Genomic DNA, 21449 nt, shown 5'->3' with positions numbered 1-21449 from the left:
GTGGGCAAAGGCCACTCCTGGGTCACGCACCTCTGGAGCTCGGGTGCTTAGCTTCCCCGAGGAAGGGCTGGAGCGGAGCTTCCCGTCAATCTTCCTGGCTTTTGCTCCCTCCCCCTGGAGCTGGAGGTCAGTCCCACTGGAGAGAGGATCCCTGCCCGCCCTGCGCTGGACACAGAGCAGGGTGAGGTCCACGTCCTGGCCCAAGGTCGGCTTCAGCGGTGCTGATCGGTCATCCTCGGAAGTTTGACACCCTCGCCTTTTGTCCCGTGGCCCAGAAGAAGCCTGTGAGCAGAGGGAGACACGGTGGGGGAGAGTGTCTGCGCTTTGAATCCAGGTGACAGACCAGAAGGAACAGGCCCCGGGAGAGGCCAGTGAGTGAGAGTGGCCTCCCGGGTCTTACCCTGGGATTGCCGTGGGTCGTGTCTCCTTCCAGCTCAGGGAGGGCGGGAAGGATGAGATCCAGACCCAGCGACTCTTCCCTAGAGATGTCTCGCCCATCGGAGCCGAGGGGGACGTCAGAGAGGACCCGGAAGGAATCCTGCACTCTCTTGTTCTCCTGAGAGTTTAGAGGGAAAAGGGGTCACGGGTCCCCATCACAGCCCTGTGGGTTAAGCCCTGCTGATGACGGACAGACCTGCCTGTCCCCTCCTCCACCTGTGCTCTTGCTCCATCCTGTTAGCTGGGCCCTAGTGGCCGATGGGGCGGTGCATCTGCTCAGCCAGTGACGACGCCCACCCTGCACAGGCAGCTCTGCTGAAAGACGCTGTCCCGTCCTTTCCAGAAAGATCTCAGAGGGCCTTCCCCAAGGTCACCAGTGAACTCTGCTCCCATTTGTGCTGAATCCTGCTGGAGACCTCTTGCCTTGACGTGGCTCAGGAGAGAACAAGACTTAGGTGTGGGAGGAGGTGGGACAGGGCTAACGGGGGACACTCCGGCACACAGGGCCCCAGTGGAAGTGGGGTAAGGGCTGAGCGCTGAGGGAGGGTGGCCCGGCCCACAGATACGGGTGGCACGTGGTGATGGTGGCCTATCAGGTCCCTCCCTAAAGTGCTGGTTCCAGTGCCAGCCTGACTTCCTGGTTCGGCCTTGTCCGGGAAGTTGTGGCTCCTCATTCTTCACATCCCGGCTCTGACTTTCCACAGCCCACTGTAGCCCTCAGGGTTCTCCAGAGAAGTGGAGTCAGTAGGAGGTACACACAGGTGTGCCCTGTGTCTCTTCATGGGTCTAGAAATCCACACATCCACACTGACAGAATAGGTTTGTGTGTGCGTCAGCCATCTGTCACTATAACAAAATGTCTGAGGTCATTAATCTATAAAGAGAAAAGGTTCATTTTGGCTTACAGTTTTGGAGATCCCGGCCCAAGATCAAGTGGCCCTCTTGCATTGGGTCTTTGGCAAGGCTGGGGCATCTTAGTGGGAGGCTCGTGAACAGATCCTCACCGCAGGAGCCAGGAAGCAAGAGAGGGAGACAAGGAGGACGAGACTGGGGTCCCACAGTCCCCTTCTAGGATATGGCTCCAATCACCTAAGGAGCTCCTCTAGCCCCACCCCTTCAAGGTCAGCAGCACCGCCCACAGTGCTGCCCTGGGGACCAAGCCTTTAATGTGTGGACCTTGGAGTGATGCCCCTCCAAACCTCAGCACTGTGTGTGTGTGTGTGTGTGTGTGTGTGTGTGTGTGTGTGTTTCCATATGAGATTTGCTTTAAGGAGTCAACTCCTTAAAGGAGCCGTGGGAGGGCCAGTCTGAACTGGCAGCGCGCCAGGAGCTGACCTGCAGCTTGAGGCAGCATCCCTTCTCCCAGAAACCCCAGTTTCGACTCCTAAGGCCTGTGACTACCTGCGTGGAGTGGACCTCACACCCACGTGATCTGAGTGGTCTCTGCGCCCCAGCTCCGCCGCGGCAGACCTTCAGCTCGTTTATACCCCGCAGAGCTCCGGCTGCTTGTCTGGCTGAATGACGGGGTACTGCCGGCTGGCCCTGGAGGCCCGTGGAGCCCACCGCCGCTCGGCCCACAGCCCGGCCTGGCCCAGGACAGCGCGTGGGGGAGGGCAGGGGGTGCCTGCTGGGCGCCAGCCCTTCCCCCTGCGTCCTCCCGCCTGCTTGCACTCGAGGCTGCCCAGGCCAAGGAAGGACCCAGCGTCTCTGTGGGCACGATGGCGGCCTTTCCCGGCGCGTCACCAGGAGTTAGTCTGAACACTCCTGGGTGATCGGGGTTGATTTTTATTCCAGGTCATTGTACTCCTAATGGGTTGAGTGACCACGAATTATCTCATCCAGACGGTGACGTTTTTGAGAGCAGAGGGGACTCTGGTAATTATTCTGGACAGCAGGTGGGCGTCAGGACCTTGGCCTGGTTGGCCTTGGAGCTCACGGACACAGGTGTTTGCAGCGCCTGTGTTCTGTGACAGGTTCGTCACATCAGTGAGCGCCAGCCCGGTGGTAGGTCCAGTTGTTTCTCCAAAGGGATCCCGTGATGTCCTAAGTCCCGGAACCTGTGAATGTGACCTTATTTGGAAGTGGGGTCTTCACAGAGGTAACTCGTCACAATGAAGTCACACTGCACGAGGGTGGCCTTAAACCTAATGACTGGTGTCCTTACGAAAAAGCCACATGGAGACAGTAGGGCAGAGGTGACCAAGGAGTGACACATCTGCAAGGCAGGAAAGGCCAAGGACAGCCTGCTGTCCCCGGAGGCTAGAAGAGGCGGGAACAGATTCTCCAAGTCTCACAAGAGCTGACCCTGTCAGCACCTTGGCTTCCAGACTGTCCCACCTGGACCGGGTTTCAGGGGGTTTAGTGTCTGGTGCTTTGTCAGGACAGCCCCAGGAAGCACTTTATTAAAACCTTGTGCCAAGTGCCCCGTGTGTGCCAGGTTTGGACCAAAGTGCCAGGAAGAATCCGCTTGTTCTCCTGAGGGCCCCCGAAGTCCATGCCTGTGACGTCCACAGACCGGCCATAGGTCCTGGTCAGACAGCAGGTGACCGTCTCTGCTGGCTGATTGGACAACCGGAATTAACCCGTGGCTGCGATCACTCTTGTGGCCACCTTTGCCAGCCAAGGACACACAGGACCTTCGCCACCCAGGGCCTGATCCCCTAGGGACCCTGGTTCCGTTCTTGTCACCTGCGATGGCCGGATGGCTCAGTCCTGTTCTGCAGTCCTGTTCCTGGGGTGCAGATGGCCTGATGGCCTGAGTGACCTGAGTGGGCCCCGGGTCAGGTCCACTGCTCCCTGGGCTTCTGCAGCTGCCCTTCAGCTCCAACGAGCTCAGCAGCCCAGGACGGTCCAGCCTGTCCCCGTCTTCACCGGGAGGTGCCGCGATGGCCGACACTGTCCACTTGGATGCGTGTATCTGGGGACCTGCTGCTCATTCATCCTCACCAGGTGGGACAAGGAGCCCTCTGTGTCAGGGGACACCCCTGCTCCTGAGCTGCGAGGAGAGAGCTGAGTCGGTGAAGGCCACTGTGTTAAGGGCACAGCGTGGGTTCACATGACCATGACCCCGTAGCTGCCACCTGTGACCTAGAACCTTCCCATCACCTGAAGTCCCTGTCACTTCTCTGCCCAGCCCCTCCCGCCCCAGCATCTCCTTCCTCCTCTGGACTCTCCGGGGCATCCGGGGAACGGCCTGCTCTCCCTCGGCCTCAGAGCCCCGGAGTCTCTCTCAGTGGCTTTTAGGCCTCGGGCTTTTTCGATGGATCACAGTAAACTGACTTTCGAGTGATTGCCATGGAAACAGCGGAACCCCTTGCAGGGCACTGGGGTCCCCGGGAAGCCCCGACTCCCCCTGCTGCGCCCTGGATGGGCATGGGTTCCACCGTGTTCTTGGCGTGTGCCTCTGTTCACAGCCGCACACGCCGCGGGTGGACGTGTGTGACGTCTTTTCACCTGGGCTGAGCGTCCTTCCCACACCATAGATGACGTCTGTCTAATACGCCAGGAGAGCAGGGGCTTTTGCCCGCTGGGTCACGGGTGTCCCCAGGATCTGGAGCAGTGCTGGCTGAGGGGGACATGCGTGGAAGAGTAGAGGGACGAATCACAGCTGTGTGACTGGCAGCCTGGATGACTGAGTGGCTTCTGCTGTCTCAATCCGAGGTGTTAGAAGCAGTCCAGACGGGTGACTTTCTTCTCAGGCTTCCAATGATAACCTCTGAACAGGCTCCATGTGAAGAGAGGTCGTGTCAAATCACTGAGCTGAGGTTCTTGGCTCTTGACGTATAGCCAGAGGCTCTTGGGGGCTGAATCACTCAGACTTTAGTTGTGGCTCTGCCTCTTCCTGACTGTGGGACCTCGGGCAACTTAACCTTTCTGTGGCCTCGTTTACCCACCTGTAAAATAGGACTTATGATAGTATTGCCAAGGTGGGTTAGGATTAAATGAAATTCTATAATTCTATGTAAAAGTGCTGGCTCGTCAATTTTCTATCACTATCATGAAATAACTGAGATAATTAACTTATGAGGATAAAAAGGTTTATTTTGGTCCACAGCTTTGGAGATTCCAGGCTGTGATAAATTGGCCCTGGTGCTTTTGGGCCTGTGTCAAGGCAGCACATGGTGGAGGGAAGGGGGAGTGGAGCAGAACTGCTCACCCCAGGAAGAGGAGTGAGGAAGAAACGGGGGTCCCACGGTCCCCTTCAAGGGCGTGTCACCAATGCCCTAAAGACACCCCCACTGGGTCCCACCTTTGAAAGCTTGATCCCCTCCCAATAGTGACACCCTGGGGACTGAGTGTTTATTACACAGGCTTTTGGAGGATACTTATGATCCAAACTATAGCAAGTTTTTAGAGCACCCTGCATGTGTGTGTGTGTGTGTGTGTGTGTGTGTGCGCGCGCGTGTTAAAAGCTCATTGTACCTGTTTTCCAAATAGCAGTGTTCTCCTTAATAATCCTCCTCCTTTTGGTAAGCAGTAGTGCTGTGTCTTGCCCTCCGCCCCCGTGACTGGTCCCTGGTCTGCTGCATAGTGGGCGGGGTCTCGGTTCCCAATTCACTTTGGATATAAGCACATTATGTCATCGGCTGTTCCCTCTGGTGTCCGCTGGCAAAGGTCCCAGCAGTACAGGGATGAGCACAGGGTCACGACAGCCGTCGGAGAGCACGTGACCCAGTGCAAGGGAAAGACGGTGGGACGGAAGGCGTTGTCAATTGTGGGAATAAACAGAGGCCACCCAGAGGAAGGCAAAGCCAGGCTCCTATTCAGAGTCCACAGCTGGGGTCGGCTACTGTCACCTGCACTTGGCAGACCCGTCAGGTGAGGGGGCGGGGAAGCCTATGGTGGGGGTGAGGTGTCCCCACACCCGCTGTGCTCAGAGGCTGAGTGATAGGTCACCGGGAGCTGCACCCTGATGGCCCAGCCTAGCCTGAGTGGACTCACCTGATAACTGTTTGGAATGGACCAGCTGGCGGGGTTGCCTGCAGGAGGCCGTCACTGGGCGTGTGCCCTGGCGTGGTCTGTCTTCCCGGTGGACGGAGCAGCTTCCCCACCTCGCCCTCCACCGTGAGCTCTGCCTCCCTTAGGCCCAGAGCCATGGCGTCAGCCAGCCTCAGACTGGACCGCCGACACTGGGAGCCCGTATCCACGTTTCCTCCTCTCAGCTGATGTCCTTGGGTGTTTTCCGTCACAGAGGTGAACAGTCAGCTCACACAGTGGGGAAGGAGGCTTCAGGCGTCACTGACGGGGAGGCCGGGGCAGGTGAACTGGAAGGGACATGTGTGTCCTCAGTGGGGACTGTCAGCCCCCTAGGCCTGCCACAGCCAAGGACCACCAAACAGGTGGCGTAAAACCCCGTAACTTCTGCCCTCCCAGCTTAGGAGGCTCAAAGTTTGGAGTGGGTTTGTTCCTCCGGAGGCTCTGAGGAGCGCCTGGTCCGTGCATCTCTCCCACTTGTGGCCTGGTGTCCTCGGCTTGTGCACACATCACTCCAGTCTTGGCCTTTGTTGCTCCACGGCCCTGCTCTCTGCATGTTCTCTCCTCTTCTTAGGAGGTCACCAATCATGGCCATCAGTGTCCACCGAGTCCTACGTGGCCTCGCTTTGGCTTAACTAGTTACAGCAAAGACCTTATGTTGGGGACTGAGTGGTGTCCCCCAGATTTGTGTGTTGAGGCTCTAGTCCCTAAGGTGAGGGGACCTTCGGGGGGTAGTGAAGGTTGAGTGAAGTCCTAGGGTCGGGCAGGACTGGCGCCCTCCTAACCAGAGGAAGAGACAGCAAGAGAACCCACCCGAGAGGTGCCACCTGCAAGCGAGGAAGGGAGACCTCACCAGGAGCCAGTCCTGGCAGCACCTTGACCTCGCACCTACAGCCTCTGACCTGCGAGAAAACGTCAGCAGTTTGAGACACGCGGTCTGCAGGGTCTTGCTACCTCATTTCCAAACCAGGTCACGCTCCAGGATCCTGGTAGACTGTGAGGGACACGATTCAGTTCCCTTCAGGGAGACGGTGGAGCGTTCTCTGGTTGGTGTGTTCGTCAACTCCTGTCACTTTAGGAGCTGATTATCTCAGGTATTTTTTAGAGAGAGGGGGTATTTTTTTTGGCTCATAGTTTAATCCACGATTGATTGGCCCCGTGTTTGGTCAGGGCCAGGAAGGCATACCATGGCCGGAGCTTGTGGGGACACAGAGCTCCTCAGCTCACGACAGGGACTGGGTCCCACAATTCCCTTTGGAGATATGCCCCTAAGGACCTCAGGTCCTCCCTCTGGGTCCCACCTCTGAAAGACGCCTTCCCAACGTGCCACACTGGGGACCATGCTTTAAACACAGGCACCTTTCAGGGACATTCAAGATTCAGACTCGGGCAGCTGGCCTTGAGTTGGAAGCCAATTGACTGTCCTTGGCCATCACTGACCAGGCCTGGCCAATCTGGGCTGGTGGCTATGAGGTGGTGGTCTGGTTTCCTGAGATGGCTGCTGCAGAGAGAGTTTGTCCAGTGTCCTCTTGTCCTGTCAGGTCCCACAGCCCTGTGATCACCTACTTGTGCTGATGACAGCATCTGACCTTCCCTGGACATTGGTGTCTTCCCTGTAAAGTGGGGGTCGGGGTCCCTGTTGGTATAGGACAAGGATCTTTGGCATCAGAGCTGGCAGAGAGGTGCGGATGCAGGAACCACTTAGAAACCCAGGGATGGTGACGGGCCTGCTCCCCCTCCCGGGTGGAAACAGCTGAGCCACGTAGAATCAGGAGCTCCATCCAGTTGTGAGATTTTGTGGTGGGTGATCCCGTGGCCGAGGCGGCTGATCATATTTTCATTTTTTTGCAGCACATAATCTCTCGGAATGCCCAGAAAGACAGGATTGTCAACTCCTTTTCGTGCTGGTTAAGCTGATGATTTGATCTAATTTTATTTACTCCTATTTGGGACAGGAGGTGATGGTCTAAAACCTCCACATGCCGACTCTTGCCCATGAGAGGCAGAAGGTTCCTAGCGAAGTTATTTTAAACCATAGAATTGGGGAGAGAAAAAAACAATCACAATTTTTTTTTGCTTTGGGCTCCTGGTGCTTGGGTGGTTTCTAAACCACATACCTTATGTAAGTTGAAATGCTAGAAATTCGAAGCTATTTAAACGACTTCCCAGCCCTGCAGTCTTGTTTTCATAGTTTGAGAATAAACGTCAGGGCTTAGAATGGGAGGTTATTTTTAACCAGAGTAGAAAGCAAAGAGAGAATGACATGTTTGGAGGCAGATTAAAAAAAAAAAAAAAAAAAAAAAAGTTCAATTCACAGTTTGCATTCCCTAAAGAGAATCGGCTAATTGAAAGGTTTAAGAAAGATCTGCATCTACCAGAAAGCATGGCGCTGCTGTCTGCAGAGTTGTGCGGCCGCAGAGCAGCAGTTTGGAAGTGCTGGTTCCGGGAAGGCCGGTCAGCCTGGCCTGCAGAGCCGCTGGGCAGGCCTCGAAGGTCTCCCTGGGGTTTCTGGCTCTGGTCTTATGTGCTGAGAAGCGGTCTGGCTGGACCACATGGTGGAAGGGCTGGCCGGGGGGAGGCTGGGGTGGGCTCAGTGGGGTGGTCCCCGAGAGATGCTGCTGGGGGTGCAGGTGGAGGGTGAGTGGGCTTGAGAGTAGTTTGGGAAGGGAGATTGTCTGAGGACTGACGGGAGCTGGGTGTATCCGTCGGTGTTTGGTGCAAGACATCGAAACCATCCTCAGTATTTTAAACAGAAAGGATTGAATGCAGGGAATCGGGCGCTTACAGAATCCCAGGCGGAAGGAGCCGCCCTGTGTCTGAGGCTTGTGTCCCCCAGAATTCCCATGGGGAAGCATGACCCCCCACGGGGTGCTGTCAGGAGGGTCCTTGGGAGGTGCTCAGGTCATAGCTCTGCCTCTGCCCCTATAGGAGACGCTCCAGGGCTGCCTGGCATGTGTCCCCTCCAGGACGTGTGGACAGAGGAGACACCTTCTCTGACGCATTGAGTGGGGCCTTGGTCTTGGCCTCGCAGCCTCCAGAACCATGAGAATCAATTTCCATTGCTCCTGATCCCCCCAGGGTGGCCTGTTTTGTTATAGCAGCCCACATGGACTCAGATGGGCGGGCAATGGAATGATCAAGTTAAAAACCTTCTGCGCCGACTAAGGGAGCGGGTGCTCCTGCCGGCAGAGCTTCCTGGCCCTCTCCGTAGCCCTGGTCTCCAGGACCAACTGCAGCAAGAAGAGTGTGCTGCCTCTTTCCTGCCCCCAGAGTCTCCTGGGTCAACAGGGCCAGGGCTGCCAGGGAGCTGAGGCTCCTCAGAGCAGGACACAGGCCTGAGCACGTGTGACCGTGAAGCACCCAGCCCGACCCCGTAGCTGTGCCCCCTTGGCAGGTTCCCACGAGAAAGTGGGAAGGGACCCTGAGTGCTAGGTGGCCGTCCCCCCATCATGAGCTGTGAGGAAGGGGTAGGCTTCAGCGACAGCTCCCCCATTTCCCTCCTGCACCCTGAGATGGCTGGCGGGCCATTCCCTGGGGCTGGGCTTCGGGTGCTCAGGATGCCAAGGAAGGGTGTCCAGCAGCTGCCGGGAGATCAGGTCTTGAGCTTGGCAAAGCCCAAAGTTTGAGAGAGGCCTGTGGAGACTAAAGGCCAGAGCCGAGAAGAGGGAGAAGAGGGCTGGGGACAAGGCCCCAGGAGCAGCAGCATTCAGGGGACCCTACCGGAGACTGAGGCAAGGGGGGACTGGAGGGTCCAAGCAAGAACGCTTCGCGAGGTGGGCTCACACGATGCGGGTGGACGTCCAGGCATCTTGCTATGTATAAGATGCGACCAGAAAGGCTGCACGTGACACGATTCCATCCATAGAACATTCTGGAAAAGGCAAAGTGTAGAGAAGGCAGACATCACTGGTGGCCAGGGTTGGGGAGCAGGAGGAGGTGACTAAAAAGGTCAGCACAGGGAGTTTGGGAAGGGATGGAGTGTCCTGGGGGTGTGGCGGCGGATGTGAAGGTCCGTGCGGTTCTCACAGCCCATAGAGCTGCAGCCTGAGGAGTGAGTTTTACTGTATGTAAATGTAACATGGGTGTAATATGCACGGACAGATGGACAGTCCACAGGTCCTTTTGTCCATTCATACGTACAGTCATTAATACATGAACAAGGAGTGGTTTGTTCTGTTGAATGCTTCAAGGAGATGAAGGAAGGTGAGTGACAGGTGTCTTGACCTCAGTCTGAGTGGGTCCCGGGCCGCGGGCAGAACTGAGCTGATTCCTCCCTCTAGGAACTTGGCTGTTGGCCATGGCCTCAGAGCTTCCAGGGCCAGAGCCGCTTGGTAAAGAGACTTGCCCTGAGACACGCGCCTGTTATCAGTTAGATGCTCATGGGGAAGAGCCTGTGCTGCCTGGTTGCGTGACTCTAGGAAATACTTGAGGCTTTCAGGGTCTCTGTGTCCACATCAGTAAAGTAGGAGCAGTGAGCTTCTCGGGATCGCCTGAGAGATCAAGGGGCTTTGAAAAGTTAGAAACGCAACCTTTGGAACTGGACATGGGTGCTGCTGTATTTACCGGCTCCCTGCATGTCCTCCACCTCCCCTGCTCAGTGACTGCTGGCCCAGTCCACTCCTTGCCATCATGAAAAGCTTCCTACTCTGTCCGTCCTTGATGACTTGTCCATCTGTACCAGGCCAAGCATACAGTAAGGCCACGTCTGGGAAACGGCACTCACCTGGTGCCTGGTGCATAGCAGATGCTCAAGAAACACATACTGACCCCGCCCTTTCAGGATCAAGGTATCCTCCATCCCCATGACCTCCTGCCTTTGGAGCAGCTTCTGTGCTCTCTGAAAGTCAAATCACCTTTGAGATGAAGCCACGTGCTCAGGGAGGCTCAGGGTACACAGTCTCGGGGGCAGGGGGTGTCTGTAAATATTGGTTGGATAATTCGTACTTGACAACTAGCAGCGATGTCGGCAGAGGTGCAGAGCCTTGCAGGGCGGTTCAGAGCCTCACGTGGGCAGCTTTTGTGAGTGAAGAAAACTCAGCTGTGCCTTGAGGACCTGAGTGCCCGTGTGCAGGGTGCTGGAGGCACTGGAGATGCTTCTGTCCAGGGCCCTTAGGGCTCCTCTCTGATGTGGGGAGGGCAGCTGGCAGGAGCCACCTGTCTGCAGTGCCCTGGGTGCTGCGCACAGTCCAGGCCCGTCATGTGGAGGGAGGCACACATCTGGCCTGCAAGGACAGCTGGGAGTGTCCAAGGCCAAGAAGGAAGAGAAGTCACTCTCTCGGTACCAAGGTGCAAAGGCAAGAACCTTAACAGGGGGGTAGGGAGCAGCTGCCTTGCCTCCTGTCCCCTCCCTCCTCCTCCCTCCCAGAGCCTGGGATCATCCCTGTGTCCCTGAGTTCCCTGAGCTCGGTTCCACCTGCAGACAAATCTCTGCCTTCCCCGTCCCCATGCCCCTGGATTCCTGCAGCTTAAAGGCTTAGGCACGACCTCAAAAGCCATGTGTGTGACCTCAAAAGCCATGTGTATGACCTCAAAAGCCATGTGTGTGCCCCGCTCATTCCTTTCTCCTGGGGGGGGGGATGGGGCGGGGATTGAGCAGCAGGGACAGGCTCCGCCCCTCTCAGACCTAGATGGGGCTTCCAGTCCTGGGAGCAGGGGGGGAGGAGGAAGGTCTCCTTGGGAACCTGGGCCACATGGCTTCTCTGCAGCTGTGGAATCTGCTCTCCTGTCCTCTGCTCTCCTGCCGTCCTCTCCCCTCCGGGCCACTTCTGCTTTCCCTATTGTTATTGTACAAAGTTGTGTCCTCTAGAGCCCTGGGGTCAGCGTCCCCCATGAGCTAATGATCCTCAGAGCCATTGCACGGAGTCCTCAGGACACCAGGGTCTGTTGTGATCCTGGCTCCAAGAGGGTATGGCCCTGGGGGTTAGCAGATTGCCAAGGTCACGCAGGTCATAAGGGCAGAAGCACTTCCCGAAACCTAATTCTGTCTGCAGTGCCTAACATACAACATATTTGCAGTCTGCAGTTATTGCTCTCGGTGGCCAAGGTGGGAGGGACAGGGATCCCCTGCCACCTGGCCGGCTGCTGGAGGATTCAAGTCCCAAAGAGAGGAGAGAATTGGTCCCAGCTACCAGCCACCGGCTGGGAGTGGGGAGTGGTCCTCTGTGGGCTGCAGTCTTGGACATCAGGGTTAGGGCATGCCACACCCAGTAAGGAGCAGCAGATTGCCACTGAAGAGACAGAGGGACGGACTGAAGAAATGACCAGGCCATTTTAAGTCTATGAGTGGCCAAGCCAGCCTCCGATCCACAATGCACCATAATTTCCAGTCTTGGCCTGTGTGGCTGGGTTCCCTGAGCTTGTCATGTCCCTCTCTGAGCCTCACCCGAAAACAGGCATGCATAAGGCCGTAGTGCCAGCCCCCTGGGTTCAGGGTATATCAGAAGACTCGGGTGGGCACTGAGAATGGCGGGTATGTCTGAGGGTCCCATACCTGCTGCCCTTGATGGCAATGTCAAGACACCTCTGTGGCCCTCCAGCGTACATCAGGGGGAGCTGAGCAAGGTGGGAGAGTGAGCAAGGAGTCGGATCCGACCAAGGGCAAAGCCACTTATAACCCACATCCCCTCCCTGCTGGAGGCCAGGTGATGTGTCCTCAGCAGCGTGACTTTATTTTGATTCTCAGAGACATCTCAGGATTGGATAAATCGCCAGCTCTCAAAACAATGGTTTGCAGAGTCGGGACATGCCTCAAATTCTCATGGCAGAAATGTCTATTGATCTGAACTGAACCATCCCGGGCAGCTCCATTCATCCTGGAAATAAGACCCTGGCAGCGAGACGGCCGAATCTCTCCCTTAGTAATTCTCATCTCCAGGCAGAAAATCCTTGCAGCAGATCCATGCCCTTGAACTGGCAGCAGCAACTGTATTAAGGGAGTTGGATTACAGGGAGAGAGGGAGAGAGGGAGGGAGAGATGAAAGAATCCATTCTTTTCTAGGTGCTTGGGGAGCTGTTCTTTGTTGTTGGTAGAATCTGATGTTCAAATCAGGAAAGTTTCCATATGAGGGAGAAACCATCATTGTCAAAGCTTATGGCAAATGACATTTACAGAGAAGGGATTTCTGTCCTGGACGTCCAGTTAGCAAGCATTAATTGAGTGTCTATTATGAGCCTATTGTCACTCCAGGTACCTGGAGGGCTGGCAGGGTTAACAGCATTGTCACAGGATGAAACAACATAGATTGTCATTTTGGTTAACATTTTGCCGTTGCTTATTTAATTGATTGTTAAAGTCAATTAAGAACCCATGTGCCAGGCCTGGCCTGGGCACTGAGGACACGGTGGTGAACTGGGCAGTGAGGGTCACTGTCTTTCAGAAGTTTCTAGTCTGTCTAGTGTGATAAGAACTGGAGGGGGTCTGGGAGTGTCCTTTTGGCATGTGTTTGTGAGAGTGCTCCCCCATGGGTCATCTCAGGTGGTGGGAAGACGAGAAGGGATCAGTCTCCATTCCCAGGGCATTCAGAGGCTGATGAGTGGCTCAGGGCTGCTTGGGAGGGGATGGTGCCTGAACCCTGAGTGTTTGCCTCAGATTATTTCCATATTATTATCCATATTTTAGCTCTTATGAATACAACTATGGGCATTTGTGCACAAGTTTGTGGGCATGCACTTGCATTTATCTAAGATGTACACTTGGAAATGGAATTGCTGGGTCCCGTGGTCACTGCCACCTTTTGATGAACTCCCAAAGCCACTCGGTGTCACCTTCCCTCCAACATGGTATGAGGATTCTGATATCTCCTTATTGCCAACATTTATTCTGTCTTTTGGGCTGTAGCCATCCTGGTGTGTGTAAAGTATTCTGTATAGTTTTTCAAAATATCTAAAACACGATGGATTCTAAGGTGCTAGAGTAGCTGGGTATAATCTAGTCTCCAGCACCTTTTCCTAAGAGCACTCATCTGCCCTGGGCTGAGAAATAGCTGACCTTCTTGCTCGTCAGCCCGAAGCCAGTGGACTCCACAATTCCTTGTTGGACTCCCAGGTCTCAAGTGAGGTTTGGGGGCCCGCTGATTCCTAACCCTCTGTCCTCTCCTCTTGTCTTCCAGCCATCCACGAGTTCCCCACAGACCTGTTCTCCAATAAGGAGCGACAGCACGGAGCTGTCCTGCTGCACATCCTCGGTGTAAGTGGTCCTTGCGGGCAGGATGTCACACACCTAAAACCTGTCTGCCACAGCCCCTGAGAGATTCCATTTAGTCCTTGTCACAGCCCCGAGAAAAAAGCAGATACCAAAAACCGTTTTGCTCACTGAGAGGTGGTATCTCCAGTGTGCTCGGTGACTCACATCACAGAGAGCGGTTCAGTCCTGTCTGCTCTCTGCTTTTCTAATGGTGCATGACAGCACCTCTTCCTGATGTGTAACCGTGAGCCAATAAATACAGGTCAAGGGTGTCAACCCCTGCACGACATATAACCCCCACCCCAGACAAGTTGCCCACCTTTACTTACCTACAGTTGAAACCCTTGCACTTCCTCTCAAACTTCCCTCCATGTGCAGATGGGCCCTGATAACACATGGTGAAGTTCAAATAGCAAGTCATAAAGGGAATAATGGGTTCCAACTGAAATCATAGATGGTGCCTCCGTAATAGGGCAGACAAACTCCAGGCCCAGCCATGCATGTTTCACTGCCTGTTGTTGTAAATAAAGTTTTATTGGAACACAGCACTCCCATTCATTTCTGTGCTCTCCACGTCTGCTGTGGTGCATCTGAGTCTAAGTGGCCCCCAAAGCCAAAAATATTTACTTTCTGGCCCTTCCCAGAAACCATTTGTTGACTCGGTGGAATGGAGTTGGGAGACGAAGCAGGGCAAGGCTCGCTTTGCTACTTTGGATCAACCACAGCAAATTTCCCTTCTGATCACAGCCCAACCGCCCAGCACCATCTGCTTGTATATTTAATCCCAGGCAGACATTAGTCTTTTATAAGAGATAATTAAGAAAGTAAAATCTGGGATTCTCACGTTGACAGCGACAGCCGGAGAGGAATGAGTGAGTGAAATTTCAATTAATAGGCTAAACCTCTAATGAAAATAAAGCGTTAGAGTGAGGATTACAGGCAGAGTTTGAAGCCGGGCGTGTATATTATTTCTGTAGTAATAGAGTTGTTGTTTTTCTGGTGACTCTGACTCTACACTTCCCCTTTGACTGAGGTGGTGCGAGTTTGGCTGATTGGCCCTGTAGCTCTGTGGCCCTGTCCCAGGGAAGTCTTGGCAGAGCGAAGACAAAACAACTTCAGGAATTTTGCAAGGACTCTTACCACACTCTGGCTGGAGGGTCAAGTCCAGCCCAAGCCTGTTCTCACCAGTCACATTTTGTTAGACCATGGCCACACCCCTTCTAGGGCTGCTTTGGCTCTCCAAGAACAGAGGAGTTGCCATGGAGACCCTTGGACCTACAAAGTCAAAAACATGATCATCTAACCCTCTACGGAGGGAATCTGCCAGACGACTCCTTTAGGGAATGCGCACCTCAGGCAGGGGAGCCAGGGGTCTGCAGTACTAGAAATTTCCCGCCCTCCTGGCACAAGGAATGGAAATTGTGGCACCATCTTGGCTCCTCTTTCTCCTCTGTTCCCGTGGGGGTCATAGGAGAGACACCATGTGGCGCCCCGGGTGCCAGTTCGAGCCAGATTCCCGAGGTCTGTGGCAGGGTCTCTCCTGCTGCCCTCCCCTCTGTCCACAGCCCCACACTTGGTTTCTTTTTGCTTCTGTCCAGAAGCTGACGAGTCACATCCAGGGACTGTCACCCATGGACTCCAGTAGACAGACCTGCCTGGGGTGCTGTGGCCTTAGAGAGTGTCCTGTCCACTTTATTTTATCAGATGAGTTGTGAGATCCTCGGGTGTTGGGCTGTGTGGGCGGGAGCTTCCCGGCTCCTCTCTTCCTGCAGACAGGACGTCCCTGCCCAGCAGAGGGCAGCAGACCCTCCTCTCCCAGGGCCCCCTGCCTTGCCTCCCCCGTCCTCCATTTCCCCTTCCTCACTCTGTTCTGCCCCCACCTTGACCTTGCTGGTCTGTCAAGCACCCTGATGCCTCAGGGCTTCGCGCTGGCTGTAAGGCCGTCACCAGCAGCAGAGGCTTTGCCTGGTGCTCTGTGCTCTGTCACCAAATCCCTGCTGCAGGCACCCACACCTGGCACGCAGGTAGGCCCTACTGGATAGATGGGCAGGGAAAGGGCCCAGCTGGACAACCACTTGAAAACCACTGATCTGCTCATGCATCGTCGTTAAACAGAGAACAAGTGGAGACCCAGGACCACGACCTGTCCAAAGTCATGTGGCACAGAAGTCCCACGACCAGTATTAGGACCAGGGCTCTTGGGTGCTGTGAGCCTCCCCAGGCAAAGGGACCATGGATTTCCATGTGTGCAGAGGCCAGCAGGACCCAGGAAACGCTGGCTCACAGGGTGACCAGAGTCCCCCTTTTTCTTGGCGGAGGGTGGACAGTCAGTAGCAAGGACGCTGCTTGCAGGCCAGGCGTATTGGCATGTTCCGGGAGGTGGTTCGGAACGCCCTCCTTCTTGGTTCTGTCTTGCCTCTGAGGGCAGCCTCTGCTGCCAGGAGAGACCCGCTTCTTTCAGAAGAGGCGTCTGGGTTGGACAAGCAAAGAGTCCGCCATCTCCTGGGTGCACCACCCTCCAGGCACCTCCGCTGCCCTGAAGCTCTTGGGACCCTGCCCTTCGGGGTTTCTGGAAGCTTCCTTACATAGGCAAGATTGATTATGTCAGCCTTGGCCCCCAGGTTAGGGGGGAGGGGGTGAGGTCCCTAACCTCTAATCCATCCCCCAAGGAGAAGCTACCGAGGGGCCCTGCCACCAGTCATGTCATTAGCCCACAAAAGACACCACAGACCCAGGGCTTTAGGGGCTGTGTGCCAGGAACCGAGGACAGCATCCCAAGAGAAGATGCACAGGCCGGGTTTGATCCTCTTCACTGCAGGTTATGGCTCCTCTGGGCCTCAGTTTTCCCATGGGCCAGGGAGGAGTTGAGGGTGCTGGGGTTTCCTCTGGGCCCCCATCTGCCCCTGGCCTCTGCTGGGCTGCGACAGGGGCCCTCACTGACCCCATGTATCTTCTTCCCTTGGCAGGCTCTGTACATGTTCTACGCCTTGGCCATCGTGTGCGATGACTTCTTTGTTCCGTCCCTAGAGAAGATCTGTGAGGTACGTGGGAGGGACAGGTGTGAGGACATGTGGCCTGTGAATGACAGGGTGACAAGGCTGGGGAATGCTCTGGTGGTAAAGACCGTCACTCTAAGCAGCTGGTGTTGGTCCCATGGTGACGCTTCTCTGCAGCCACTCAATCGGTGTTGGCCGAGGGCACCCTCTTCCGGCTCTTGGCGGATGTCGGGCTCCTGGGTGGCCAGGCGTGTGTCCCACCTGGCAGGCCAGGGTGCCCAGTGCTGCTCATTCCCTGTAGGTGGCAGGTCACAGTGGGGATCTGGGCCCCTGGAGGCCCCTGGGGGTGCCGTGCTGCTGTGACGCTGGCAGGAGGGAACATGGCTACTAGGAGCAGGCACTTGCCCACGACGTCCCCGCTGCCGGGCCCAGCTTAGACAGCTTGGTGTCACACAGAGCAGGGAGCGGCAGAGCCTTTCTGTGAACCCCTCCTCTTTGGTGGTGGCTGGGCCTCCACCTTGGGGGTCAGCGCTGTGGCTCCAGCCTGTGTCAGGTCCAAACCTCTGACCCTCAGAGGACCCCTCGGCAGCTGGTCAGTGAGGAGGGGCGTGGCCCAGGGCTGGCGTGGTGGCCCCAGAGCCCAGGATTGCAGGGGCTCCTTGGGAGGGAAACTTAAGCCCCAGCCCTGCATCCTACATCCGGGTGACCCTCCAAGTCCAGAGCGTGGCTTCCCCACACAGAGTGGGCCTTGGAGAGCCCCCAGCTTGTCTGGTGTCAGCTAATCCAGGGGACAGGGCCTCTGTGAGCTGGGGTGACAAGAAGACTCACCACGGAGAGCGTGTCTCCTGAACGTGAGACCAGGCTGTGGGGGCCCCTAGGTGCCAACCCCCACCTTCTTGGACAGGGCCTCCGTGACGGTGTCTAGACTGTGGGCTCTTGGTGGGCTCCACTGCAGGCCCCACCCTGTTCTAGGTGACACAGGCCAGTCTCGCTCTCAGGCTGCAGCAGGGAGGGTGACCGTGGGCACTACAGACCCTCCCCGTATAATCCACGTTTCAATAACAGAGTCTAATGGGGGCTGGCTGGCTCTGGGGGGTGCCAGAGCTTCATCCAGGGGACAGTTCCCAGGGGCCTTGGAGATGAGCAGAAATGGGAGAAGGATGGGAGAAGGGGCTCGTGTCCGGAGGCCTGGCAGAGCATGGAGGCGTGTGCTCGGACACAGGGAGGAGAGGCTGCCAGCCGGGAGCTGGGCTCCCCAGCACATGTTCCTGGAGCTCCCTGCTTCTATGTCCTCGTGACGTCCAGCACCCCGCGTCCCACTCTGAGGGCCTGTGGTCCCTTCTGTTTCAGAAACTCCACCTGAGCGAGGACGTGGCAGGAGCCACCTTCATGGCCGCAGGGAGCTCCACGCCAGAGCTGTTTGCCTCGGTCATCGGTGAGGAACCCCGGGCAGCCCACGAGGCGGGGGTCCACAGGGCTCTGGCGCCCAGAGCAGCGGGGTGGCATGTTAGCTCTGAGCTGCATTCTCATCTGTCCATCCCAAGGCAGAAGCGGGGGACAGAAGGTAGATTCGGTGGGTGCCTTAGGGGAGCTGGTGGGCATGGGGTTGACCCATTCGGGAGGTTTAACCACCCTGCAATTAGATCGTGGCTTTGGCTGCACGATTCTCTAATTGGGCCGGGTCAACGAATCCTATGGCCTGTGGATTACACCCCAATACAGCCCCTCGCAAAGCGGGGAGCGTCAGAGCCGCTGATCCGGGGCCCCTCCACCCGTCGGGTTCCCCATTCCCACTGACGTCCAGGTGCTGTCGGGGGGTGGGAAGGACCTGCTCCCCCGGCAGCCACGCAGCCAGGCCCGGGCTTTTTCCTTTCTAGGTGTCTTCATCACCCACGGCGACGTCGGGGTAGGGACCATCGTGGGCTCGGCCGTGTTCAACATCCTGTGTATTATTGGGGTCTGTGGACTCTTTGCTGGCCAGGTGGGTGGCTTGGAGCGCGTCAGCTTCCCGGGTTCCCTGTCCTCCGACACTCTGGGGCCTGGGATGTACAGGGTCACCACCGTGGCCAGTCCAAGGCCGAGCTTTCCTTTGACAACCGCAGCCATTTAAGGAGTGCCTCCTGTAACCCTGGCCCTGGGAGATTCCGGAACCATCTGGCCTCCTGCAGGCCCGAGGCTGGCTTGCTGTGTCCTCAGGGTCCTGGAGGGACGTTAGACTTGACCTTGGAGAGGCAGGCCATGCTGCGACCTCTGAGGAGCAGGGGGAGGTTTAACCAACCCTTGAGCACATGCCCTGGCTCCCATCTCCTCCCCAAGTGTGAGGGAGGGCCCGGTGGCCTGGGAGGATCCCGGGGCATGTCCTTGCACCTACGAGGGGCCTGGGAAGCTCTTCCCTGCCTCCAACCCCAGCCAGCAGCAGCTGAGGCCCTGTGCTCGGCAGGTGGTGCGTCTGACGTGGTGGGCCGTGTGCCGGGACTCCGTGTACTACACCTTGTCTGTCATTGTGCTCATCGCGGTGAGTCCCCCTCCTGCCCCAGGTGTGGGTTGGTCAGGCTCCTGCAGAGACACAGGACCCCTGCCTGCCTGTCCCTGACCCAGCGATGGCAGGTGCCACCTCTACCCACATGCCTCCCTCCCCTGAAACCTCACGTTGGACACTCTGCTACTGAGAGACCTTGGAAAAGCCAGAGCACGTGTCCAGTGGTCCCTGCGGGGGACTCAGGCCCTGCACTCCACTGAGCCTTTCTCCCTACTGTGGCAGACCCCGTTCTAGGGAGCAGAGTCCCTGGTTTTAGAGCAAGCAAGAGAAAGAGGGCCACCTGAAAGCAGAGAAGACAGGTGGGAGCTGGGGGAGGAGGAAAAGGCACAGGAGCCCAGACAGGGGTCCCTGGGGCCTCCAGTGTGGCCTCATCCCTGTGTGGGCTGCAGCCCTTGGCTCCGTGGGCTGGGTGACATCATGGCACATGACAGCGAGGCATCTTGCCAAGGAGCAAGTCCTCCGCAGGACAGTTTCCACCCAGAGCTCTGACGTGGTGGGAGGGCAGGTGTGCGGCACACCTGGATCTTAGGGAAGGAATGTGGCTTGGCACGACAGTTTGCCCCTCGCCTCACCTAGAGCCGACTCCACCTGGCTGCTGGGCCCTTGTATCAGTTGTCCATTGCTCTGAAATTTCTCCCAAACTCAGCAGCTTAAAACAGCAAGGATTTTCAGGGCTGGGGAGCATGAACATAGGGCAGTGGGATCCTTGGGGCCATCTTAGGGGCTGTCTGCCACAGCCTGAAATGAAATTGATAGGCAAAAACGATCTACCTACACTCAAGTTAAGAAAATAGTCTCCATAGTGCCCTGATGAACAGAAAGGAGAATAGAAGGGATTCCTTGTGAAAGAACGCAGCTTCCCATACGCAAGTGTTTTGGCATGAAGGTTCTAGAAGAGCCAGGCGCCCCATACAGAGCAGCCCTGGGCCCTTCAATGACAGTGGCAGGCTGAAGGGGCCACCAGCATCACCGTGTGTTCCCCGAACAAGGGATGGTTCCCGACAGAGTTCTGAAGAGCGCCCTTCAGTTCCCAGGACTCACCAGCAAATTAAGTATTTACCAAAAACCATTGAAAATGACTTTGATGAGTAAAAATCAAGATTTATAAGCTCAAAGTTCAGGTCCCTGTTTTTTTTCAGTTGCCAGAACATCCATCAGGACATTTCAGACGTGCCAAATAGGACAGCTTGACCCCGTAGACCTGTCTCCCGTGGTTCATGCCCCTGGCCTCCCTGGCCCCCCTCCCGGACCCCCACTGCCCCTGCATGCCCGTAGGAGAGACGAAGAAGGTTCCTGTAATGTCCCCAGACTCCCCGGGACATAGTCCCACCCTCCCCTTCTGTTGAGGGTCCTTTCCTCAGCGCCTCGAGTTCAGAAGCTCGGGGTGGTGCCTGCCTGGGGTGGCCTCCTCAGAAATGGCTTCCAGATGCTGGTCCTGTGGGTGCTGCCCACTGTGATGGCCGGGAGAAGGTAGCACAGTGGGCCCAAGTCCAGCCTCTCCCGCCACCATACGTAGGGTGTCCCCAAGATCAGATACGTGGGAGCAGCCCATCCACTTCCTCTCCACACGGGGCCATGCTGGGGGGTCGCAGGAGCGCCCCCTCCCACCCCAGAAGCAGTGTTCACTTGTGCCAGGGACTCTGGGTGGGGAGGGCCTGGTTGGGTGTATTAATCTGGGTTTTCCAGAGAAGCATAACGGATAGGAGACAAGGAAATGGGGGCGTGGGTGGGTGGATGAGCGGGAGATTAATTAGGCTATTAGCTCAGTGGTTACAGAGGTTGAGACGGTCCACGATAGGCCACCTGTAAGCGAGAGGCCCAGGTGGGTGGCTCAGTCCTAGACCAACAGCCTGAGAATCTAGGGGGCCACTACTGTGAGTCCTGGAGTCCAAAATCCCAGAGAAGCTCGAGTTCCGGTCCCTAGAGGAAGGAGAAGGGTACCCCAGCTCTGAGAGAGGGAGGGGTGAGGTGAGCAGACGAGTGCAGATGTACCCCCTTCTGCCTTCTGTTCTCTCCAGTCCTCGGCTGATTAAGTGGTGCCCACCATGTTGGGTGAGAGTGGACCTTCCTTACTCAGTCCACTAACCCCAAGGCCAGTCTCTTCCAGAAACACCCTCACAGACATACCTAGAAATAATATTGTACCAACAGCCTGTGCATCCCTCAACCCAGGCCAGTTAACACCTAAAATCAACCTCTACATGGAGCAGTGTCATTGTCCCCATTGTCACCCCTCAGCTGCCTTCAAAGTACACAAGCTGAACCTCCCCCTTGGCATTCCCAAAGGGGCCACTCTATTTTTTTAGCTGAAGCCCCACCC

The 21449-nt window shown here is 56.4% G+C and overlaps 1 protein-coding gene across 2 annotated transcripts in view; it reads left to right on the top strand.

Annotated features, from left to right (window-relative positions):
- Positions 1-21449, top strand: part of Slc24a4 (solute carrier family 24 member 4) — a 121090-nt gene that overhangs the window by 64299 nt on the left and 35342 nt on the right. For both annotated transcript variants that reach the window (XM_026394263.2, XM_026394262.2), the window contains exons 3-7: positions 13521-13597; positions 16561-16635; positions 17941-18025; positions 18468-18571; positions 19031-19105. In XM_026394263.2, the coding sequence (XP_026250048.1) occupies positions 13521-13597; positions 16561-16635; positions 17941-18025; positions 18468-18571; positions 19031-19105 (416 nt within the window). The remainder of the gene's footprint in view (positions 1-13520; positions 13598-16560; positions 16636-17940; positions 18026-18467; positions 18572-19030; positions 19106-21449) is intronic.

Source organism: Urocitellus parryii, chromosome 6 (assembly GCF_045843805.1).
Source record: "Urocitellus parryii isolate mUroPar1 chromosome 6, mUroPar1.hap1, whole genome shotgun sequence".
Lineage (NCBI taxonomy): Eukaryota > Metazoa > Chordata > Mammalia > Rodentia > Sciuridae > Urocitellus > Urocitellus parryii.
This window is presented reverse-complemented; position numbering and strand designations above follow the sequence as displayed.